Genomic DNA, 24,951 nt, shown 5'->3' with positions numbered 1-24,951 from the left:
TCTGTGCCTGATAGGGGGGAGCTCCCCAATCCCCCGATTGCCCTGCGGCTCTGTGTTTGACAGGGTGCAGCGCACCAACCCCCTGATCGGCCCTGCTCTGTGTGTGACAGGGTGCGGCGCCCCAACACCGCACACCCCCCCCACGGGCCCTGCTCTGTGCCTGATAGGGGGGAGCTCCTCAATCCCCTGATTGCCCTGCGGCTCTGTGTGTGACAGGGTGTGGCGCACCAACCCCCTGATCGGCCCTGTTCTGTGGGTAATAGAGGGTGGCGCCCCAACCCCCCTCCACGGGCCTTGCTCTGTGTGTGACAGGGTAGAGCCATAACCTCCCCATTGGCCCTGCCCTGAGTGTGACAGGGTGCAGCCCGCCAACCCCCTGATCCGCCCTGCTCTGTGTGTGACAGGGGGCGGTGTCCCAGCTCCCCTATCAGCCCTACTCTGTGAGTGACAGGGGGGAGCTCCTCAACCCCCTGATGGGTCCTGCTCTGTGAGTGACAGGGGGCAGCGCCCCAACCCCTTGATTGGCCCTGCTCTGTTAGTGACAGGAGGCAGCGCCCCAACTCCCTGATCGGCCCTGCTCTGTGAGTGACAGGGGGTAGCACCCCAACCCCCTGATCGGCCCTGCTCTGTGCGTGACGGGGGTGGAGCCGCAACCTCCCCATCGACCCTGCCTTTAGTGTAACAGGGGGCGGTGCCCCAATCCCCCAATCAGTCTACCCTGAAAGTGACTGAGGGTGGCATTGCAACCTCCCGATCCGCCCTGCTCTGTGCATGACGGGGTGGCACCCCAACTCCCCAATCGGCCCTGCTCTGAGCCTGACCAGGGGCTGCACTTAGGGATTGGGCCTGCCCTCTGCCACCCGGGAGCAGGCCTAAGCCAGCAGGTTGTTACCTCCCGAGGGGTCCCAGACTGTGAGAGGGCACAGGCCGGGCTAGGGGACACCCCCCCCCCCCCCCCCGTGCACAAATTTTTGTGCACCGGGCCTCTAGTTTATAATATAATAGCTGCTCTGGCTTCATTCCCTTCAACATTTGGATAAAGAGAAGATATGATCTTTATTTATACTGCAGTAGATTACTAGGTGTCCCTGGGGCTTTTTCTTGCCTGTAGGGAAAAATGGCAGTTTCCTTAGAGCCCCTGCTTTTCAGCTTCTGGGAATGGGTACTTACCTGCTGTTTGGGGTATTTAAAATGCTCTCAGGTGGAGATTTGAAGGCTGAGAACAGATGCTTGCCTGGATCCTCAGAAGAACTTGTAGGACTCAGGATGCATGTTTTAAATTCACAATGGCAAGTGCATGCCAACCAACTCATCTTCACCTTTGTAGTTAGGGCAGGTAAATCGGTGTTTAGAAAAAATCATTATTGTTCTTGCTGACACCGAGGGTTAACAGCCTTCTGTCATTCTCTCAAGGTATTTCCTGTAGCTTTTGGTTCTCTCCATGTGACTAGGATTTTTGTATTATTGCAGTGCATTTACTTTTTTAAAAAAAATTTTATTTTATTTTATTTATTTTACTTTTTTTATTTTTATTTATTTATTTTTTTGCAGTGCATTTACTTTTAACTCACACTGAAAGTACATGAAAATGAAAGTTCTACAGAGGAAGGAGAAAAATTGTCATTACTTACTTATAAGATGAAGGGCAACTATAAGATGAGGTTAATTACATGTTCCAGTAGATGTAATTTACATTAACTTAGGGTTGGTTTCCAGCAGCATTATTTTTTCTATAAAGCGTTTCCTTCAATAATTTAAGGTCTTTCTTCCTGAAGTATTTTTGCCAAAATGTAGTTTTTAAATCAAAGGAATAGAATGTTTTTTATAGAAACTAGGAAATAGTTTTTCTCAGAAGTTAGTCTGTGTTCTTATGATAAAATGTAAACTAAACAAACTCAAACAATTACTTTTCAGGCCTTTTCTTTACAGCTGAGGCGTTTCAGTAACAATATAACCTACACTATTTATTTCATTACTTCACTTTGTTTGGCAGTTAATCATTGTGTCGCTGGTAGATTCAGAAGGTATAGAGTATTTTTGTTGCTAGTGGAAATGGGGTCCTTGTGATGTTGGGAGAAAAGCATTTCGGGGACCATGCATGGGAGGATGTGCGGTACTAGTAAGGTTTATTAAAGTTGGAGCAAACACAAAGGACTCGCCCAGGTTCAGCTCCGTCCTGCTGTGGACGAAGTCTAGCCCTGTCTTCATTGAGTCCAGAGGAAAGGTCAGGGTCCAGAAATTCTGTGCCATTGGTTCAGTTCAGTTCAGTCTCTGCCCTTATCCAGCTAGCTTAGCCTCTGCTCCTGGCTGCTCTCCCACAGTGCTGTGTTTCCACATTCAGTACTCCGCTTGCACTTGGAGCCTGGTTGTAGTCCACATGGCTGAGGCCCTCATGGCTGCTACATAGAGAGGGGAGAGAGAATGTGCAAACAGAAATAAATAGGTAGATAGATAGGTAGGTAGGTAGAGAGATAGATAGATAGATAGATAGATAGATACTGATTTGTTGTTCCACTTATTTATGCATTCATTGGTTGGTTCTTGAATGTGCCTGGGGATCAAACCTGCATCCTTGGAATCCCAGGACAATGCTCTAACTAGTAGACTACCCAGCTAGGGCTGAAGAATACTCTTTTATAATTACTCTCTAATTTGTCTTTTGGTGGTAGATCATCTTGATTTTTATTTATGTTAACAGTGTATTTATTTCGTCTCTTAAAAAAGGATATTTTTGCTAAATATTGGGATTATTGTCTTCCAGACTTTAGAAAATACTATTCCATTGTCTTTTTGTTTCCTTAGTTTCTATTGTGAAATCATCTGTCAATTTTATTATTACTTCCTTAGAGGTATTCTGTCATTTTCCACTGGTTCCTTTTAATATTTTATGTCTTTGTTTTCCTGTAGTTTTATTTTGATGTGCCCAACTGTGTGTGTGTGTGTGTGTGTGTGTGTGCGTTTAAAAATATATTCTGCTTGATGTTTGTATCTTGATACCTTTCTTCAGATACATTTTAGACATTAACTTTTTAAATATTCCCTTGCCCCTTTCTCTGCTCTCCTTTGCAAACCCAATTACAGTGTTAGACAGTCTATCTCTTTTTTCTCCTTTCTCTGTTCTCTAACTTTTGGCTTTCTGTGGGTCATTTGTAATTTCTTGATAAAACCCATCCATGGTGTTTTAATTTTAGGTTATTTTATTTCTATGTTTAAAATTTTCCATTTGGTTGTTTATAATGGTCTCCAGTTTGCTGTTAAACATTCTCAACCTTTTATTTTATTTTTATTGAGCATATTAAGCATATTTTAAGCCTCAGTCTGATAAACTTTTTTTCTAAATCTCCTATTTATATGCTTTTATTTTCTGTGATCTCTTAATTTTTTATTCAAATGCTCATTTTTTTCTACTGACTTGGTCAGTTTTCATTGAATGTCAGGCTTTGAATATAAAAATTATAGAAGTAATTTGAAACCTTAGATGAGATATTTTCCTTCCGACCAGAATTATGATTGTTTTAGCCGATTGCTAGGGAACACGGGCATTTCTGGATTACCTTAATTCAGATAGGATTTTGTATGATTCAGATTTATGCTTCAGTTGCTAGTTGACTGTCTTAGTATGTTTGGCCAGCTACAACAAATATAGACTTGGAGGCTTATTAAACAATATAAATGTATTTCTCCCAGTTCTGCAGTTTTCAAAGTCCCAGATCAAGGCATCAGTAGTTTCCATGTCTGGTGAGGGTCCATTTTCTATTCATTGATGGCCATCTTCTCTCTGTGTTCTCACATGGTGGAAAGAGCAGGAAAGCTCTCTAGGGTCTCTGTTATAAAGACACTAATTCCATTTATGACTTTTCCCTAATTACCTCCCAACGGTCCGAACTCCAAATATTACATTGGGGGTTAGGGTTTCAGCATATGAATTTTAGGGGCTACAAACATTCAGTACATAACTATTTTTAGTTTATTCTTTACTCTTGCGGTTTATCTTTTCAAGATCCAGTTCTATAGTCTAGCTAGTTAATCAGGCCATTGTCTCTCCTCTCTCTTCCCAAGGCCATGGTACTCCAATTTGTGTTCCTCTACTTCATGAGATTATTAAAAGCTATGAGAGAACAGAGGATTTTTCAAGGCGATGAAAATACTATGAATTATATTATTTATAATGATGGAAATATGTCATTATACATTTGTCCAAACCCACAGAATATATGCCACAGGAGTAAACAATATGGCAAACTGTGGACTTTGAGTGTTTATGATATGGCAATGTAGGTTCATCCTTGGTAAAAAACAAAACATACTATTCCTGTGAGTGATATTGATAATGGGGGAGGCTATGCATGTGTGGGGGCTGGGAATATACGGGAAATCTCTGTACCTCCCTGTCAATTGTGTTCTAAAAGTAAGACTACACTAAAAAAAAAATAAGGTCTTAAAAAATCAGAAAGAAACCCCACAGAGGGTGGAGGGTTAATCTCTACTATAGATTAGTAAAGCCACAAGAAACATATCAACAATATATATGTGTGTACACACACACACACACACACACACACACACACACACACACAACACGTAGTCCACCCAACAATCTTTGATTTTAGATACTTCTAAAGTAAAGTAACTAACGTTTCTTTGTTATTCATTTGTTAAACTTTCAGATGATACAGCATTGTTTGAGTTGATTCAACTAGTTCCACCAGGTACTGTATTATATTTGATAAGGTAATCGACATGTGAACCCATTTCAATGAAATGCTTTTTAAATATCTCATATTTTTCCCTTCTTCCCAAATTAAGAACAATGTTGAGTTTCTAGTATTGGTCCACTATGTATAAAATGTCAATAGACCAAAATAATATATTTAGAAAAATAAACATAAGTGGCATTTGAACAAACTGTTCTAAAATTGAATAAGTAGCAATAATTGAAAGCAAAGAAAAAAATCCTGATATTATTCTAACATATTTTGTAACTTTCATAAAAATTGACTGTTAGGTTTTTGTGATTTTTCTAAAACTATATGCTTTTTTGATAGTCAGTTATCTGTTTTTGTTTATTGACTGCTATTGGGAATTGAGGGAAATAAAACCTTACCTATTTAGCAAACATTACAAATCCCTAGAATAGGTAGAGTTACAATATGGAGGATAGTTTTATTTCTATTATTGATATCTATGATTATAGAAGAAATCTGTCTTAAGTACTTATTTATGTGAAAAATAGAAAACTATATTTTATTGAAAACTAGATACTTGAAATAATTTGAATATTAAATATATACCTAATTCAGATAATCACAAATTCTAGAAAATGTCTATATATTTTTTTTTCAATATGTAATCTAATAACTTACAGTGGCAGGTGGAAAAGAATGGAAGATAGGAAAAAATTGTAGAGATTGTAATTAAATTTCAGATCTGTGAATGTCATGGCAACTTGATACAATTACAAAGCTTCTTTTTCTAAGGAACCCACAGGTACTCATTACATTTAGATGAATATTCTCCCTTCTACAAAAGGGGATAGGGATAATTAGTAATATGTGCTACATGTCTGAATAAGGAAATGTGTTAATCTATTGAGTATAACTTTAATTTTCTTTTCAAAGAAAAAAACTATGACCCTGAAGCAGGTATATCAGTAAGGCATCAGGCATTTATATATTGTACCTGATAATTTGGTTTCTAAATAGAATATTTTGTTATAATTTGAATCACAGGATATCTTTCTTGTAGTGGGTGAAACACTGTCTACATATGATGAAAATACACGAGATTTCATGTTCCCGGGTCCAAACCAACTTTCTGGACACCATGATTCAAACCGCCAAGTTACCATGAGGAGGATTTCTGGCCTTCGAGTAAGTGCTTACTATTTTCTGAGTTAGTTTGTGATGCAGGATCATTGTTAAAAACCACCACAGAGCCCTCAATACCTGAAATGTGAGGAACTAATTCAAAGTTTAATTTGGTTTAAACATAATGGTTTTCTGAAATTTTGGTGTTATTTTAAACATACTGAAATTAAATGAAAATAAGTTAACAAAACTCATACATCTATCATCCAAAATTAACAAGTGCTATTTTGCCTTATATTCTTCACATTTCTCTTTTTTCTTTACCCCTCCTCCCACCATTCCTGTCTGTCTCTCTGTCTCTCTTCTCTCTTTTGTCCCCTCAAAAGAATGACCAATAGACATTTGGAAAGATGCTCAATCTCATTAACATTTAAGGAAATCCTAATTAAAACAACCATGTGACTTCACTTGTATAGCCATAAAATGGTAAAATTTAATAAATCTCACAATATCAAAAGGGTGAAAAAAGAAAAATCTAATGCTGGTATGCCATGTAAATGGGAACAATCACAATTCAGAATTATTTAGTAAAGGCAAGGATTCTCATGTTCTAAATATATATCTAAGAGATATATTTTCACTGGTATACTGAGAGTCTTCTTAGGAATGTTCATTTATTGCACTGTTTATAATAGTGAAAAACTGAAATGCTCTTTAGAAGGAATTTAGATAGATTATTATTATATGTTCATGTAATGGAAATATATATTTGTAAGCTGCATTATGACAACAGACTCCCCATCCTTCTTCCAACTTCCTTCAGCTTTCATTGGACGATTTCAAAATATTTTCATCCCTGAAAATGTTCTTCTTTTAGAGAAGCTGAGAAGAGCCTCTGCTGTTTCAAAGAAGAAAAAAGCAAAAGTTATCCAGCTTGAAATAATTTGGACATTTTTTACTAACTTTATAATATACTAGAGTAATCTGAGTAAGGGGAGTGGGTAATATATGAGCCAATATGGTGAATTAAGTAATTTCTCCTATGGGGTGAGTTTATGATATGCTTCATCCTAGGAAATAGCAACTTCAGCTTGCTGAAAGTATAGAAGTTGACTAATTAGCAAATCTATGGACATATACCTCCTTTGGGATATTGTCAGTGCCCATTAGACCTTCTGTACTGGGAAAGTCTTCAAAGATGTTTCAGCAACTGTCAAGAAACTTGCAATGAAAAATGTACCCGATTTTAAATTATGATCTTTTAAAAATAATTTAAAGTGCTGTATTATACCAAACTGGCAATATAGACATAAGAGCATGGACCATTAACAGTTATCTTTCTTAATTTAATTTGAGTTATTTTTTTATATATTCAGAAGATATTGCATTGCTAAGGCAATATATAATGTGGGCCTTCTGGTTAATGGTGGTATGAAGAGAGAGGTTGGCCAATTCCTCTCTCCACACAAAATACATATAAAACTGGACAAAATTGTCACATACAGCAGTTTAAGGACACTGGAAGCTGACTGGCAAGGCAATTAAGACAAAACAGATCAAGAGTGTTTATGCTTGGTATGGTGATGATGGTGGGGAGGCTCGGGGGGCACAGAGAGAGAAGAAGGCATAGAGGGGATAAAGGATGATGGAAAAAATAAATTAAGAGGGTTTATGCTTGAAAACTGCTAAAGCTTTGGGTAAAAATGGCAGGAATATGTGGCCTTCTTGCCTGGGACTGCTCCCACACCCTCTGTGGCCAGTGAGGAGTGTGGCTTTACCAAACCTGGGGCTGGGCAGGAAAATCAGCTTTTTTACTGCAGGGGTCAGAATTAATTTGGGGCGGTGAGACTGTGATATTGTGATTTATAATAAATAAATATTTAGTCTTCATCCCCTTTCTGGTACAGAGCTCCCCAAACCCTTAGAATTTCTAAGTCATTAGATCATTGTTAATTAGGTGATTTATTTATTTATTTAAAATATATTTTATTGATTTTTTTTATAGAGAGGAAGGGAGAGGGATAGAGAGTAAGAAACATTGATCAGCTGCCTCCTGCATACCCCCCACTGGGGATGTGCCCGCAACCAAGGTACATACCCTTGACTGGAATCGAACCCGGGACCCTTGAGTCCACAGGCCGATGCTCTATCCACTGAGCCAAACTGGTCAGGGCTAGGTGATTTATTTTTATTGGTTTCAGAGAGAGGAAGGGAGAGGGATAGAGATAGAAACATCAATGATGATGAGAGAATCATTGATCTGCTGTCTCGTGCACACCCCCTACTGGGGATCGAGCCTGCAACCCTGAGCACATGCCCTGATAGGGAATTGAACCCATGACCTTCTGCTTCATTGATCAACACTCAACCACTGAGCCACACAGGCTAGGCTTAGATGATTTCTAGAAAGCCCCTAGGTAACCTAAGGAAGAGGGTTGGAACTTTCAGCCCCACCCTAGACTTCTCGGGCGGTTAGAGGGGCTAGAGATTAAGTTCAGTTACCAATGGCCAATGATTTAGTCAATCATGTTTATGTAATGAGGCTCCATAAATACCTAAAAGGACTGGGTTCAGAGATCTTCCAGGTTGGTGAACATGTGGAGAGAGGAGCAGGAAGAGTGATGTGCCCAGAGATGGCATGGGAGATATATATCCCCACATACTTTGCCCTGCAAATATCTTCCATCCAGGTGTTCATCTATATCCTTTATATGGTAACAGCAAACTGTTACTCTGAGTTCTGTGAGCACTCCTAGCACAATACTTTGCCTGGAGTAGGTACTTAAATGCCTCTTGATTGAATTGAATGAATGAATCGCATCTTATTTAGACTTCATAGAGTGACATTTGAGATGACGTGATAATTTTATATATCAACTTGGTTAGGTTATGGCACCCTGTTGTTGGCCAAACAGTAGTCTAGGTATTACTGTGAAGATATTTGTAGATGTTATTAATCTTTCCAATCAGTTTATTTTAAAACATTGTGGACGGATCACGAGAATTTGCCAGCTTTGTTTAGTTCCACTTCATATTACACAGTGTTTTACAAAGTATCATATTTTAAAAAAAGACATTCGCTTGTAAGAACATGTAGTAAATAACTTCAAAATGCAATGGGTATTTAATTTTAAAGCATGCATTTAACATTTATGTAAAACGTTTTCTGTACTCGTTCAATAGAAACTTATCTGGCCACTGGGTAAAGCTAGCAATAAAACTACTGGTCCGCAATGTGTTAAGTATAGGAGACTGCTCTTGACAATGTACCAGTAGGTGAACCTCATCCAATTAACTGAATGCCTGGAGAGCAAAAACTGAGGTTTCCTGAAAAATATGGAGTCCTTCCTCAAGACAGTAGTATAGAAACACTGCCTGAGCTCCCAGCCTGCTGGTTGGCTTATGGTATCAACTTTAGCCTGAGTTTCAGCCTGCCCTATGGATTTAGGACTTGTTTCTCTCTCCCTCCCTCCCTTCCTCCCTCCCTCTGGATTTAGTTTACACATGAGAGGAATGCAAGTACTTTGTGGTATGAGGGTAGACTATAGTGGTTTTAAAACATGTCCACATATTTTTGGTACTCCTCTATTGAAAAGTTAGCCTAGCTCCTTTATTTTGCGCTGTACTTAGTGAATCTAACAAGAAGCATGAGTGTTATACTTCTGAGACCACATCACAGAAGGATTGTGACTTCCTCCTTGCTTTGCTCTTGGATCACTGTCTTGGGAGAACTGGCTGCCATGTCAGGAGGACACTCAAGCAGCCCTATGGAGAGGTTAATTTGATGTGGAGCTGAGTCCTTGCTAAAAGTTAGAGAAGAACCGAGGCCTTCAGCCAAAGCTGTGAATGAGCTGCTCCAGATGCAAACCCTCCAGTCCCAGTAAAGCCTCCAGGTGACTGCAGCCCAAGTGACATCTTGATGGCAATCTCATGAGAGATTTTGAGCCAGAACCACTCAGTTCAGCATCTTACACAATCCTGCCCCATAGAAACTATGTGAGGTGATAAGTGCTTACTGATGTTTTAAAGTGCTAAGCAATATGTTATCATTAATAGATAACAAAGAAACATAATGGATATTATTAATAATAGATATGTTTGCAGAAAAACAGTCGTTCACTTAATTTTTAGGCAAGTCAGAATTGTTTTTTTCTGTAGCGTGTGTGATGTTTGAAACTTCAAACTTAGTAGGTCCATGGCTGGGTTTGTAGAGGACAAATGTAGGCACCTTTGGTCAATTTCTGACTTCTATCTATATTAGAGAGAAGCTGCACAGAGAACAGAAAATATCTTTGAATGTTTGGGTGAAGGCATAACTTGTGTGCTTCCAAATATTTTCTCAGGTGCTTTGTGACTGTTCCTTTGAATTTCACCATTTGTCTTATCTCAAAAAAGTGAATAGATCTGAATGTAAGATACATTATGGGAAAAAATGGAGGAATCGGTACAGCTTCCTCTTCTTATTTTCGACAACTGCATATCCAGGAGCTCTGATTTTTTTTTTTTAACATGAAGAGACTATCCAAAGTATTTCTTGATTATGTAGTTAGATATGATTTTAGTTGTAAAAATAAAAACAGCTAAAATCCATTAAGTATTTTTATGTATCTATGACTTTAATATTGCATCATAGTTTAAAAGTCTTTACAGAAATTTGACAGGGAAATACTTAAAAATAAGAAAGTGTATCATTTATTTCATAAAAGTAATATAATCAACTTGTAAGCGAATCACAGACAGTGAAACTGTTTCCAGCTAACATTTAGCATCACTATGTTGTCTTTATCCTCATTAGGAAGTGCAAATGAATCCTCTGAAACTTGACAAGTGTCTGTTACTTTAGGTCATATTTTCATCACTAATATCTTTTTATAAAAAATTGAAATGTCTAGCCCCTAGCAGGTTTGGCTGTGGATAGAGTGTCAGTCTAGACTGAAGGGTCTCAGGTTCAATTCCAGTCAAGGGCACTTACCTAGGTTGCAGGCTCGATCCCTGGCCCTGGTCAGGGGATGTCCCGGAGGCAACCAATCGATGTATCTCTCTGATATTGATGTTTCTTTCTCTCTTTCTCCCTCCCTTCCAGTCTCTCTAAAAATCAATGGAAAAATATCCTCAGGTCAGGATTAACAGCAACAACAAAACATTGAAATGTCTAAAAATACTTCTTTCCCCCCTCAGGGAATTGCTCCAAAGCTGGAATTTTCTACAACCTCAGTGATTACTGAATGTCTGATAAGTTCAAGGAAGTGCCGCACTCAGGTTAGTCACTTAAGGTATTTAATGGTTTAATTTATTTGTTCATATTTATGGGCATTTGGCAAACAGTATTATTATTATTTTACTGCAGCTGTTTTCACTTTTTTTGGTCAATCTTTAGTTTAGGTAAAACAATTATCATAGGTTTTAGCAGTTTGGTTACATTTTTTAAAAACATTTTTTAACTTTATTTTTATTTTTGACATTATTATGGATGTCCCCATTTCTCCTCCCCAACTTTGCCCTACTCCACCCGCCCCCTGCCACCCCTTCCCTCTTGCCATCACCACATTGTCGTCTGTGTTCATGAGTTATGCATATATGTTACATATGTTCTTTGGCTACATCTTAATAAATGTGAGAGTGAAAGGTCTGCTACACATGATAGGTGGTGTCAGTATGTTATTTAAAAAACACACACAAACCTTTATGGGCCTTTCTTTAATGCCAAGAAATGAGGCTGTCAGAAAGATGTTGAGATCAAGACATCCCCCGAGAACTAGATTGGAGGCTTCTATAAATCTTAGAGGATACAGGTGACTGCAGAACGTTCCAAGGATACCTTTTTAGAAAATATGACTGAGTTCTCAGGCTGGGATATTGGTGTTTAGTGAGTTATGTTTTCTTGAGTGTCTCTAATTCCTTAAGGGACTATTGCTCAGTTTGGCGAGGTTACTGTTACTATCAGATCAAGTGAACCTTGGACACTCCAGCCTAAGTATCTTCTATATTTCTGAAAACTGCCTTTAGTAAACTGAGATATCCAGCTCTAATATTCCATTCTGGTCTAACTTCTTGAATCACCAGGGCCATCTTGCTACCTTGTCCAGTGCTTATCTCTTACTGCCTAGGCATCACTCATATGTGGTTGCATTATGACCAGGTAACAATGACCAGCCTGTGCTGAAGAGCCAGTGATATATAAAGGCCTGAGGGCTCAAGCAGGGCAGGACGGGGCCTACGATGGAAAGAGTGGAGTCTTAATTTACTGCATTATCAGTTTTAGAGATTTGCTGAAGATGATAACTCTGACTTAAGCTAAGAAAGGTAAAATATAGTTATAAAATTATCAAAGGGATCATATTTTATTTAGCAAGATATTTAATACATCAGAGTTTGGCTATAGTTATTTGTCTTTTTTAAATGCAAGCTGAATCACAGCTGTTAGAGTTCTAACAATTTATACTTACTGAATGTAGAGATATGCTTTTGACTTGTTAAAAGTTGTAAATTAGAAATGTCTAACATGGACTCAGACAACATCTTTCTCTCCACATTAAGATGATATGCCATTTTAGAGAGTGGTTAAAGAAGTCTTTTTCTGTCTGGAGTATAGCATATACACAGAAAAGTACTAAGTGTTCTAAGTGTACAGCTTGGTGGAAGAGACCTTTCGAAATGTAAAACTGTCCCCAGAGTCTCCCCATTAGTACTTCATTGGACTTCTGAACTAACATTTTCCTCGTAAACATTTGGGAAGACTTGTCGTAACATGCTATTTCAATATTTGTCATTTGTTCTTCAAACAGAGATGGAAGAGAATAGACTTTGGTGTCAGACAGATCTGGGTTCAGGTTTTTCATAAGGCTATTTTAAAGATTAAATTAGAGGATTAGAGAATTTGCCTGGCACATAATATTTAATTAATGAATTTTGTGGCTGTTACTAGGTTATTTTAATTAGGATAATTGGGAGAGATGAGAAGATAATAGTTGAAATATAAAATAGAAAACATTGTGTGGTAGGCCCAAAGAGTATATACATTTACATTAAAATTATGAATGTTAACAGCCGGAATTGTAATCTTATTTGAACTTATTTGAAAATGTAATAAATCTACTTTTTTAAAAAAGTGAATATTAGTAACAATTAAAATTTTAACAGCTTTAAAGCATCATTTTCGGATTCAAATATAAGAATAAGACAAACCACTTTTATTGTTGAGAGGAATCCATAAAATCATAAAAATTATTGAGATTATTGAGGTTTACAATGCTTATAAGGATCTTTATTTCTTTTGGCACATTTTCAAATTGGATGTTTTGTCACCAATTAGATTTACTGGAAAAAAAGAGCATATTATTGTGATTTTCTGGAATAAAACTAGTTTTCTACTTATTCTTTTTACCTACTGCAAAGTAGAATTATAAGTTAAATATCAGTAGAAGCTTTATTAATATGTTTGTTAATCTGCTATGTCAGCTAGCTTTTGTTGTGTAAAAAGCTACACTGACTTAGTGGCTTAAAACAATGTTTCTCTTGGCTGGTGATTCTTTTGGTCTGGACTGTCTAGGCTAGGGCTGAATGATCTGGAATGGCTTCATTTACATCTTTCTCAGTTGGCTGCCTTTTTGGTCCAGGAAGGGACTTTACATTTCTGGCAATTGGCTTTATTTCAGCTGGGGCAACGGCCACAGACTCTCATCATCTTGTAGACTAACTCAGCTCAGTTTGGCTCTACCACATAGTGGCAGGAAGGTACTTAGGAGTAAAAGACAGCAAGTGTGTTTCAGGTCTCTGTGTCTTATGTGCTATTATGCTGTTGGCCAAAGGAACAAGCCATTATGTCAGCAGTATAAGCAGCACTTACGTTGAGTTTTATTGGCATTAATAGGATGCATTAAGGAGTGAGGAGAGTTAGACAGCAGGTATCTATAGTAGATATACCACTATTTACAACTTCCTCTAGTAGTACTTAACATTCAAAAAAAATGAAAAAAGAAGGTGGGGTTAATTACTTTAGCTTTGGTATAATTAGAGGTGGATAAGTAGGAACTTTACAGCTTTGCTAAAGTGGATGATCATGGGCTCATCTGGGTCTGGAGGTAAGAGATGCTAAAAATGTAAGAAGGTCTGGGGGAACGAGGTCTAGGGACTGAAGGGTTGAGAGGGCAAGTAACAGATTCAGCGAGAATAAAAGAAGTAGATTGAGGAAAAAGTTTTGGTGAGCAAGGAATTTCAGAGTTTGGGACGCAATGGATCTGCATAATGATGAAATCTGAAACAAAGAACTAGAAGATAATTAAAGCTGAGAAATAGAAAGTCCCAGTCCAAGGTCTTAGAAAAGTTCATTGCTTGAACATTTTATTAAACCTTAAAGGTCCTTTCATGTGTTGCCATTCCTGCCTTTGTGAGACAGTGTGATGTCATAGAGGTAGATGAACTGGGATAAGGTAGAAAAATTCTGAATTACTTGTCGAAGTCACTGAACAGGGTGGGAGAAGGGCCAAGAGCCAATGATGATGAAGAAATAATCTGTTGCTGTTGGTTTGTATGAAACTCATGGACTTATTTTTTCAATTAGGAAAATATTTTTTTTCCTGTTTATCTACTTTTTAAAAATATTTTATTTTTCTCCCTTTTATTTCACATTTTTATTTTATTTTCTTAGAATAGATACCTTTAGCAAATAGGGAAGGGGATTAAGAAAGTAGAAAGTGGGGCAGGATTGATGGTTTTCTAAAGTGATTAAAGTTAGGAAGACATTAAAGATTCTCAACTGTCCATTTTTTCTAATATTGGAAAGCTCATACTTCTAGAAAATGAATGAAGAGGTCTTATTTACTTGTAACCCAACTTTTAATGCATTTATAAGGCAGAGACTAAATAAAATGTTATCTTAATAATGCAAAAAATTTAGAGTCACATTAAAAAAATTTAGACTGATAACTAATTTTTTAAAAGATAGAATGCTAATCATTAAAGTTTCTTATATGTCTTTTATACATTTTACTTTTATAACAAATGTGGAACCAGAATTAAGTTGGTACGGTTATCTGTCATCCTCCTATATACTAAAATGGTAATATGCAAATTGATCGAGCCGCGGAATGACCTGTCGCTATGATGCACACTGACAGCCAGGGCGCAGATGCTTAACGCAGGAGCTGTCCCCTGGTGGTCAGTGTGCTCCCACAGTGGGAGCACTGCTCAGCCAGAAGTCAGGCTGACAGCTGGCGAGTGCAGTGGTGGTGGCGGGAGCCTCTCCTGCCTCTGTAGCAGCGGTAAGGATGTCCGACTGCTAAAGGGCACAGGCCAGGCTGAGGGATACCCCTCCACCACCCAAGTGCATGAATGTTGTGCACCGGGCCTCCAGTTGAATTATAAATTTACTAGTGGCCCAATGCATGAAATTTGTGCACATTAAAAGGGAATTAATTAGAGGAAATATTTTAATATTGCTATTTCCTCTTTCTCTATAAAGGCGGGGGGGGGAGGGGCGCAGCCTCAGGTCCCTGCTGATCACTTGTTATGGCTTGTTACGGGAACCCTGCCTCCACTGTGGGCGCAGCCATCTTGTGTTATGGGAACCCTACCTCTGCTGTGGGCACAGCCATCTTTTGACAGCTTGACAGAGTGAGGGTCAATTTGCACATTACCTCTTTATTATATAGGATAGTTTGGTGGAGATCTTAAAATCCTAATCACCTTGTATAATTTAAGTAATACATTTCATGAAAACCTGTTCTTCAGATTTTTACATTGTATACTTCTATATATTTATAATCATAGCACTCTGAATGAAACTTATTTTAATAGTTTTCTCAATAAAGATCTCATAATCAATTAGACATGTGTATTTTTAACATTACTGTAAACCCTCTTAAATTATATATCTTGTTACTTAAATACTTAATTATAAACAATAAATCAATGTTAGCATTAATTTTTTTTTTAGTGTACTGAAAAATAATTTTTCTGACTTTGTTTCCTAGATTTTTCAAATGATTAAATATTGGGTTTTCATTTTCATAAAGTACTTGTTAAACTTAGAAGGAAGTTTCATATAGTAAACTTTATTGACTTTTCGACAAAGAGTTTTCTAGGAGAATTTGGGTTTGACTTCCCTCAGGATATGCACAAATAGGAAAGACTGATCTAATTGGCTTTGATAGAGTATACTGCTATAAACTTATTTTTAAAATATATGTCTATTTACATTTATCTATCTTCTACCCAAGTTCATTTTTATTTTTTATGTTTAGGATAAATATATTTACCATACGGCTCCAGTTGAAAAATCATACGGCAGACTGCAAACCAGAACACTAAGATCTCAAAAGAAAAAATCCAAGTCACCTGAGAGAAGTAAATATTGTGTAAATGCAAAAAACTACGAACAGCCTACGATTTCTTCAAAATCACACTCTCCATCTCCCTACACAAAAAGACGCATGTGTGAGCTATCTGAAGACACCCGGCGGCGGCTGGCCCATTTAAATCTGGGACCCTATGAGTTCAAAAAAGAAACAGATAAGCCTCCATTTGTGATTAGACATGTATGTGTTCTCTTAAACATTTCCATTTGAAACTGAACTAATCTGTTCTTTCACAAAAATATTATTTTAAAACTTCTTTCAACTTCTAGCCTATGTTAATAACTTTCTTTCCTGAACTGTTAGCCTAGCAATCTAAAATGGAACATTAACTGGGAATAAAAGAACATTCTTTTGTCAGTTTTTAAATCTGACGAAGATCAAGCTCCACTATGAATGCCGTATTAAATCCTCTAAGTACCCATTTCCTTTCTTCTTATACTGTGTACAGCATAATAACTGTACTGATTGAACTTAGATGTAATTGATGTTAGTACTAAAATGGCAGAGTAGAATTTTAAAAGAGGACTTAGCTGTCTTTATGAGAAGGAAGACCCCCCCCCCCATTCTCCCCCAGCCTTTTTAAAAATTATAATGGAAAGTAAGTTTTCTTTAAAATCCTGTCTCCTGGGTAAACCTTATATAATGAATGGATCTTTGAAGCAAATCGTTATTTGATGGCGATGGAAAGACCTTGGAAAGTGAAAAGCATTAACTTAAGGGTAGCATAGTTCTAATCTTTCTATACAGAAACCTGCTTTTCATATGGTTTAAGTTTAAACTATTACTATTACATTAGTCTTATTTCTTTAGAATTTATAAGTTCTGATAAGATTTTTTTGTGGTGGTGTGTATCAACAATATCCAGATAATGTTTACCTGCTTGTTTGATGGCAGTTTCAGCATGCTTTTAATTTTGTATCTGCCCTCAATTGTAAATTAAATTGAAAAGAAGGACATGCTAGGTGGCTGTGCACAAAGAAAACCAGGAATATTTTGGGGGTTAGCCACATAAATATTAGAGAAATAACTGTTCTTAAAATTTTTATTCTATTGTTGCTTTTCACATCAGTGTTCAAAATAGAGTAATTCTAAGATGGCTTGTATAAACTTTGACATTTTTATGAAAGTGATTTTCCTCAGCTTTCTAATGAAGAGAAAGAAATGCATACAGTTAGAAAATTGCTTGCCTTATTGTATAGGAAATCGGATTTTTCCAGTTGTATTTATAAATATAGACATGTCTCCCCACCCCACTCCCATAGCCATTCATGGTTTTAAAAGCACTTAATAAATTGATAACCAAACCAAATTTTAATTTGTTACATGCATATGCAAAATGTTAACACTTCTAGGAAAGACATTAGAGTTTCACAGCTATATTGTATGAAATATAGCCTAAAGAATATGGAGCAGTTTCAAGAAATCATTAGCATGCCCCCAAATAGACTGGCACACCATTCTAAAAGAGTTAAAGCGCATTTTTTTCTTTTTCATTTATCCGGATAGGATTTTATTTATGCAGAATAATTGTGTTTTTCTATTGTGGTAAAACACATGCAGATTTACCATTTCAGTCATTTTAAAGCATATAATTTAGTGGCATTAAGTGCATTCATATTGTTCTGCAGCTGTCACAACTGTCTAGTTCCAGAACTTCATTATCCTAAACCAAAACCCTGTACTCATTAAGCATCCACTTCCCACTCCTCCCTTCCTCCAGTCCCTTGCCACCACTAATCGGCCTTTTATCTGTCTGGCTTTTCCTATCCTGCCATTTCATATAGGTAGATTCATACAGTATTGGCATTTTGTGCCTGGCTTTTTCATTTAGAACAGTGTTACTGAGTTTTCATCCATGTTGTAGCATGTATCAGTACTTGATTCTTTTTATGACTGAATAATAACCCATTGTATGAATACATAACAAATTTTGGTTATCATCTGTTGATTGGAATTTGGGTGTTGTTTTTTTGCCTTTTGGTTGTGCGAACAGTGATTTTTATGAACATTTGTACAGATGCTTTTGTTTGAATGCCTGTTTTAATTCCTAATTGCTTTAATACCCAGTAGTGAAATTGCTGAGCCATTAGGGAATTCTATGTTTAACTTGTTGAGGAATTGTCAAACTGTTTTCTACATGGTTTTACATTCTCACCAGCAATATGTGAGAGTTCCAATTTATCCACATTCTTAACAACACTTGTTATTTTCCATTTTGTTTTCTTTTTATTATAACTATCCTAGGGGTTTGGTATCTCATTATGGTTGAGATGTGCATTTTCCTAAAGACTAATGATGTTAAGCATCTTTTCCTGTGCTTGTTAGCAATTATGTATTTTCTTTGGAGAACTTTCTATTCAGGTTTTTTGCCCATTTTCAAGTAGGTTGTTTGTCTTTTTGTTGTTCAGTTGTAAGTTTTCTTTATATATTTAGGATTCTAGAATCTTATCAGGTATGATTTGTACATCTTTTTTCTCATTCTCTGGCTTATCTTTTGATCCTCATTTAAATTTTTAAAAATTGTGCTAAAATATAAATAATAACTAATGTACTATTTTAACCACTTTTAAAAAAATGTACTTTTATTGATTTCAGGGAGGAAAGGAGAGGAAGAGAGAGATAGAAACATCAATAATGAGAGAGAGACTCATTGATCGGCTGCCTCCTGCACGCCCCACACCAGGGATCAATCCCGCAACCCAGGCATATTCCCTGACTGGGAATTGAACCGTGACCTCCCGGTTCATAGGTCAACTTTCAACCACTGAGCCATGCTGGCAGGGATATTTTAAACATTTTTAAGTGTACAGTGTATTGGCATTAACTACATTTACATTATTAGATAACCATCACCACCATCTGTCCCCAGAATTTTTTTCATCTTGCTAAATTGAAACTCTGTACCCATTAACAATGACTCCCCACTCCCCTTTCCACATAGCCTCTGGCAATTACCATTTCTACTTTCAGTCTTTATGAATTTTACTACTTTGGGTGTCTCATATAAGTGGCTATTGTGAATAATATTGCTGTGAACACAGTGTCAAGATAATCTGTTCAATTCCATGCTTTCATATCTTTTGGGTAGATACTCAGAAGTGGAATTGCTGGATCATATTACAGTTTGATTTTGAAATTTTTGAAGTACCTCCATACTATTTTCTATACTAGCTGCACCAATTTACATTCTCACCAAAAATGCAAATAGGTTTTAATTTCCCCTCATTATCATAAACCCTTATTATTTTCTGTTTTTTTATATGTGTGTTTGTTTTTTTTATAATAGTAATCCTAATGGGTATGAAATATTATCTCATTGTGGTTTGAATTTGCATTCCCCTAACCATTAGTGCTATTGAACATTTTTTTTCATATGCTTATTGTTCATTTTTATATTTTTTGGAGAAATGTCTAAGTCCTTTGCCTACTTTTAATTGAGTTTTTAAATTAAGTTTTAAAAGTTTATATATTCTGCATATTAATGCCTACATATTACTATATCAGATAATTTGCAAGTATTTTCTCCTATGGGTTGTCTTCTCACAGTCTTGGTATTGTTCTTTAGAGCTTTAATTCATAGTTTTTAATTTTCCTGAGTAGCGCTGTCTTTTTTTACACAGATTTATATCACTGACTTTTTTTTAATTTTTGGTTAGAAAATGTGATTGTTACTATCTGTAAACTAGAAAGCACTCAGCATGCTGGGCTCTGAACACAGCCAAGTAAAGACACTGAATTCAAAAACTATGTACTAAAGAGACAAGTAGCAAATGACCAAACTTGTTTTTGAAATGTGGCAAAGTAGATTCCTGTTTTTTAAACTTGGCAAACTAGGCAATGGAGTAATGAATATTTCCACTGTATATCTGTTCATTTCTAAACAAGCTCAAATAAATAATTAAAAATTTCTGGAATTTTATATCAGTTTTGTTTAAAAATGAACAGCGAAATACTCAATTATGCTCTGACTGCTGAATCATACGTTCACTGCCACATTAACCTGAAGATACGTGGTCTATGTACTTTAGTTGATTTTTTGGTGTCATAGGACTGAAACAAGGTTTAGGCTCTTGTGGGTTGGTTTTTGTTTTGTTTTTTACATTGAATTCCTTCTTCTAGGTCGATCCCCCAAGTCCCAGGACTGATCCTTTATTTGGGTCTTCTAGCAGAGACTGTGAAAGGGATGGATGGTCCAGGATGCACAATGGTAAGCTACAGGTTCTCTCTCTTCATTGCTTTATTGCCTTGGCTACAGTCAAGCCTTCACTTGGCAACAGTTAACAAAAAACAATCTCTGCTGTGTTGTTGGATGATACGGCATAGTGCTATTTTTTATAACCGATGGGACACCCATATAAGTACTCTCTAAAACTAATAGAATTTCTGTCTTGCTATAAACCATCTCCCTCTTTGAGTTACAAAATATGTATTAACATATTAAAGACTGATCCTTCTAGCAAAAAACAATAACTTGATTTTGTTTTGCTCAACAAGTTCTAAATTTATTTGACTATGGAACTCTTTTCTCACTTTAACATATATTACTAACCTTGGGGAATACCATAGTAAAAAGAGTTCATTATAGGTTTTAGACAGACATTTACACATATATTTGAATATTTGTTCTACCATTTACTTACAAAGTGGAAGTTCTTTAATAAATCCTTAACTACTTTGATAATCAGTTTAGTTGTTAAAGAATGAAGATAACATGGTAAATGTTGCCATGTAAACTGCCCTAGCACACTGGACTTATAAATATCAGCTCTCGTTATAATATATAAATAATATTTATTATTTATGTTTCTGAAAAGATAACATTCTTTAGGTTTAGTTTATAAGAATATATCTTTAAACTTTAGTTTTAGTCCGAATGGTTAGGTAAGTATTTTCTTACATTCAGTATGAAGATGATTTTTATGAAGGTTAAATAGCATTGTATAATTAGGGATATTTAAGTGTTAATATCTATAGGCATTGTCTAGTCAGATCAACAAGCATTCACCAGCAGCCCTTAAATTACTACATACCGACAAAGGCATAGAGAAAGAAAAATGAGAGAGTGAACAAAAGATAATCATGACATGTAGTGAGCTCTCTTTCTCTTTCTAAACTGTAGCGTATAATCTCTTTATATTAAGTGGGAAAATGAAACATTCTTCTCTGAGAACATTCAGAGTTTGTGCTCATTTATTTTGCTTTATTTTTTTAGCACTAACAGGGAGATATATGTGGTAATAAGTTTTTTATACCTATAATGTCAGATTATATGAAATTGGAAACAGATGTTATAAACTGTTTCTCCTCTTAGAAGAAATTTATGGACATGGAAAAATAAGCTTTAAGAACAAGAAAATAAAAAATAATTTCAATATAGATGTTTATTTGGAAGATATCTTCGGATAGCACTTAAGTGTCTGATTTTTTTTGACAGTTATGTATTTGCCGAATTTCAGACTTAAAGAAAAGTTGAAGGAGTACAAAGACTTCTAATATACCTTTCAGAATCCACACACACTGATATTTGCTTCTCTCTCTCCCTCTATATTTTTTTCTTCCTGCCTTCCTGTGTGTGTGTGTGTGTGTGTGTGTGTGTGTGTGTGCGCGCACACACGCACATATGCCTGTATATAAAGTTTTGACAAGGACATCACTATGGAATGAATTGTGTCCCTTCAGAACTTATATGTTGAATCTCTAACCCCATTGTCATGGTATTTGGACACGGAGCCTTTGGGAGGTAATGAGGTTTAGATGAGGTTATGAGGGTGGGGCCCTTTCTTAGCATTAGTGCCCTATAACAAGAGACACCAGAGATCTTGCTCTCCGTCGTTGCCATGTGAAGACACAACTATAAGGCAGCCATCTTCGAGTCAGAACAAGAACACTTTCCAGAACCTGACTGTGCTGATACCTGGATCTCAGACCAGCAGCCTCCAGAACTATGAGAAAGAAATGTCTGTTGTTTAAGCCACCTAATCTATAGTGTTTTGGTTATGGCAGCCTGAGGAGACCAAAACAGATATTACGGTCTGTAATGCAATTCTCAGAGAAGGAAATTAACAAGATATAAGAACAACAACTAACCTATGAACCTAAATCAGATTTTGCTACTTATCTCAATATCTTTATAGCAATAGAAATGCCACATCCTACATATCCCTCAGTTGCCATGTCTCTTTAGTTTTCTTTTACACAGATCAGTTCCTGAGACTGACTTCATATTTGACATTGATAATTTTGATAGGAACAATGAATTGTTAGAGTTTCTGAGTTTTAGATTAAAGCTCTAAGTCCTTCCCGCTTAAAGCCAGGATTGGTCCTTCAGGACTGAGTCACATCTACACATTTTGGGTGAAGGTCAACTATGGAGAGAGGATGGATGCAGAGGCTCTCACTTATCAGTGTGAACAATGACTTTATACAACATAGATTTTTATTTCTACTTTAGATAGTTGCTAAGAAAATGTTTTGATGACTGACTGCCATATTTTTATTTTAACCTGCACTGTTAGTCACTACTTGATATTTGATTAAATTGATTATATATTACATCCATTTGGTTAACGAATCCACAACCCAATGTCATTTTTGAGACAAAGTTACTTTTATTCTGTCTGCTTTTGTTTTATAATAAAGAAATCTATTATTCTTTTATTTGTGGAAGTAGCAACTGGACTAATCCAAGACCTCAGTTCCATTGCTTTTAGCTACACAGGCAGTCAGCCTCCTGAAATGTAGAGTAGAAATAATAGTCTTCTGTACTGTATTAGTCTGCTTAGACTGCCCTAACAAAATACCATCGACAGGGGCTTAAGCAACAGACATTTATTTTATCACAATTCTGGAGGCTGAAAAGTCTTAAGTTCAAAGTGCTGGCAAGATAGGTTTCCTTCCGAGATCTCTTTGGGCTTGTGCTCACTGTATGCTCACATGACCGCTCTTCATGTGTGCGTGGAGGAAGAAATTGAGAGAGAGAAAGATCACATATGAACATGGGCGAGAGCCAGCTCTCTGATGTCTCATTTATAAGGCCATTCTTTCTATCATACAATGCCTTTATGCCTCATAATCATAGACACAGAGGGATAGATAGTAGCAGAAAGCAAAGATGACACCAACTTTTCTTATATTTGATATGAAATATTTATATTTGTACATCTTTTTTTCAGATCATTCTCATCATGGCAGCTACCGGACCAAGGATTATAAGGTATGTGGTATAAATTACAGAATGATGATAATTACCCTTGCTTTCAGGTAAAGCATAAGTTGGAGATTATCATAGTCAAAAAAATGCACTAACAATGATTGTCATATCATGAATGGCATACTGCAAGATACTTTACTAAACAAACTATGGAAAAATCAATTTAGCTATTATTAACCCTATTTTACATAGGAGGGAAATGCATCTGTGAACGATTAGGTAGCTTTTTTAAAGGTCAAACTGGCCTTAAGGTCCAATATTTAGTAAATAATACTGCTAGAGTATAAGCTGTTGTTGTAGGCCCAATACTTAGTACAGTGACTAGAAGTTAACTGTGTTAATAAATGTAATTCCTCCTCTCATTCACTTTTGGACTCAACTCCAGATTATCACTTTAATCACTTCTTCAAAGCTATGCTTGTTAATATCACTGATGACCTTCCGGTTGATAAAAATCTGAAGGTTCATTCTCAGTCTTTTCTAACTTGACATATCAGCAATATCTGACCCAGTTACTTCCTTCCTTGAAATACATTCTTTAACTGACTTCCAGAACAACACATTCTCCTATTTCTCCCCCTTCTTTCCTGGTCACTCTTCTGTCTGTTTCCTTTTCATCTTCCCAGCCTCTCAGTAATGGAGTATTCCCAAAACTCGGTCTTCAGATGTTTTCTTCTATTTACTCTCGCTTCCTTGGTGACATCACCTAGTGACATATCTTTAAATACTATTTATATCTTTATCCTGGACTCTTCTGCAAGAGCACCACTCCAGTGTGTTAGCTGGTTAATAGATTAATAGATATGTGAAAGTAAACATGTCCAAAACTAGTCTCCTAATATCTCACTCTTCTACCCTTCCAGTTGGAATGTTATAACTAATTCATACAAACTCAACACTTCCAGTTGATTAGGCCAAAACCTTTGGTGCTATCTTTGACATCCAGTCCATTAGCAAATCCTGTTGGCTCTCTCTTCAAAATGCCCTCTGCATCTGATCACTTTTCACCTCCATTGCTATCACTCTGGTCCAAGCCGGCATCCTTTCCTTTATTTTGTTGTGATAGTTTTCCAGCTGAATTCCCTGTCATTGCCTTTGGCCCCTCTATAAACTGTTAACATAGTGGCCAAGGAGATCTTATTAAATTTAAAAAAGAAAATAAAAAGAAACAAAGGGCATTTTTCTTGCTCAGAATAGAAGCCTAAAATCCTTAAAATCTACTTTTTGAACTCATCTCATACAGTTTTGTCCAGTCCTGCTGTCTTTCTTGCTATTTCTACTATATCAGGCATGCCCCCACCCACCAACTCTCAGGATCTTTGCATTTATTTTTCTCTCTTTCTTGAATGTCTTCACTAATGTCTTCAGGCCTTTACTCCTTAGGTCTTTACTAAGACATTCTCTTCCGTATCCAGTCCCCATTTTCGCTCCTACTTGAAACTAACTTACCTTCCCTATCTACCCCTCCCACAGCAACCATCAGGAGTTCTTATCTCCTTTCCTGCTTTATTTTCTTCCCATGGTATTTGTCATCCTTTGAAATACTGTATATTTTTATCTATTTGTTTTGATGAGTATG

General features: G+C 36.6%; 1 protein-coding gene across 4 annotated transcripts in view; it reads left to right on the top strand.

Moving 5' to 3' along the window:
* The window catches only part of SPATA6 (spermatogenesis associated 6), a 49,523-nt gene that overhangs the window by 13,063 nt on the left and 11,509 nt on the right, over positions 1–24,951 (top strand). For all 4 annotated transcript variants that reach the window (XM_070405079.1, XM_070405077.1, XM_070405078.1 and 1 more), the window contains exons 4-9: positions 4,668–4,709; positions 5,746–5,870; positions 10,986–11,066; positions 16,049–16,342; positions 20,282–20,369; positions 23,335–23,375. In XM_070405079.1, coding sequence (XP_070261180.1) covers positions 4,668–4,709; positions 5,746–5,870; positions 10,986–11,066; positions 16,049–16,342; positions 20,282–20,369; positions 23,335–23,375 — 671 coding nt within the window. The remainder of the gene's footprint in view (positions 1–4,667; positions 4,710–5,745; positions 5,871–10,985; positions 11,067–16,048; positions 16,343–20,281; positions 20,370–23,334; positions 23,376–24,951) is intronic.

Source organism: Myotis yumanensis, unplaced genomic scaffold, assembly GCF_028538775.1.
Source record: "Myotis yumanensis isolate MYYU_CA2020_CCGP unplaced genomic scaffold, mMyoYum1.0.hap1 SCAF_2, whole genome shotgun sequence".
Taxonomy (NCBI): Eukaryota; Metazoa; Chordata; class Mammalia; order Chiroptera; family Vespertilionidae; genus Myotis; species Myotis yumanensis.
Note: the sequence above shows the minus strand (reverse complement) of the source record. Positions and strands in the feature narration are given on the sequence as shown.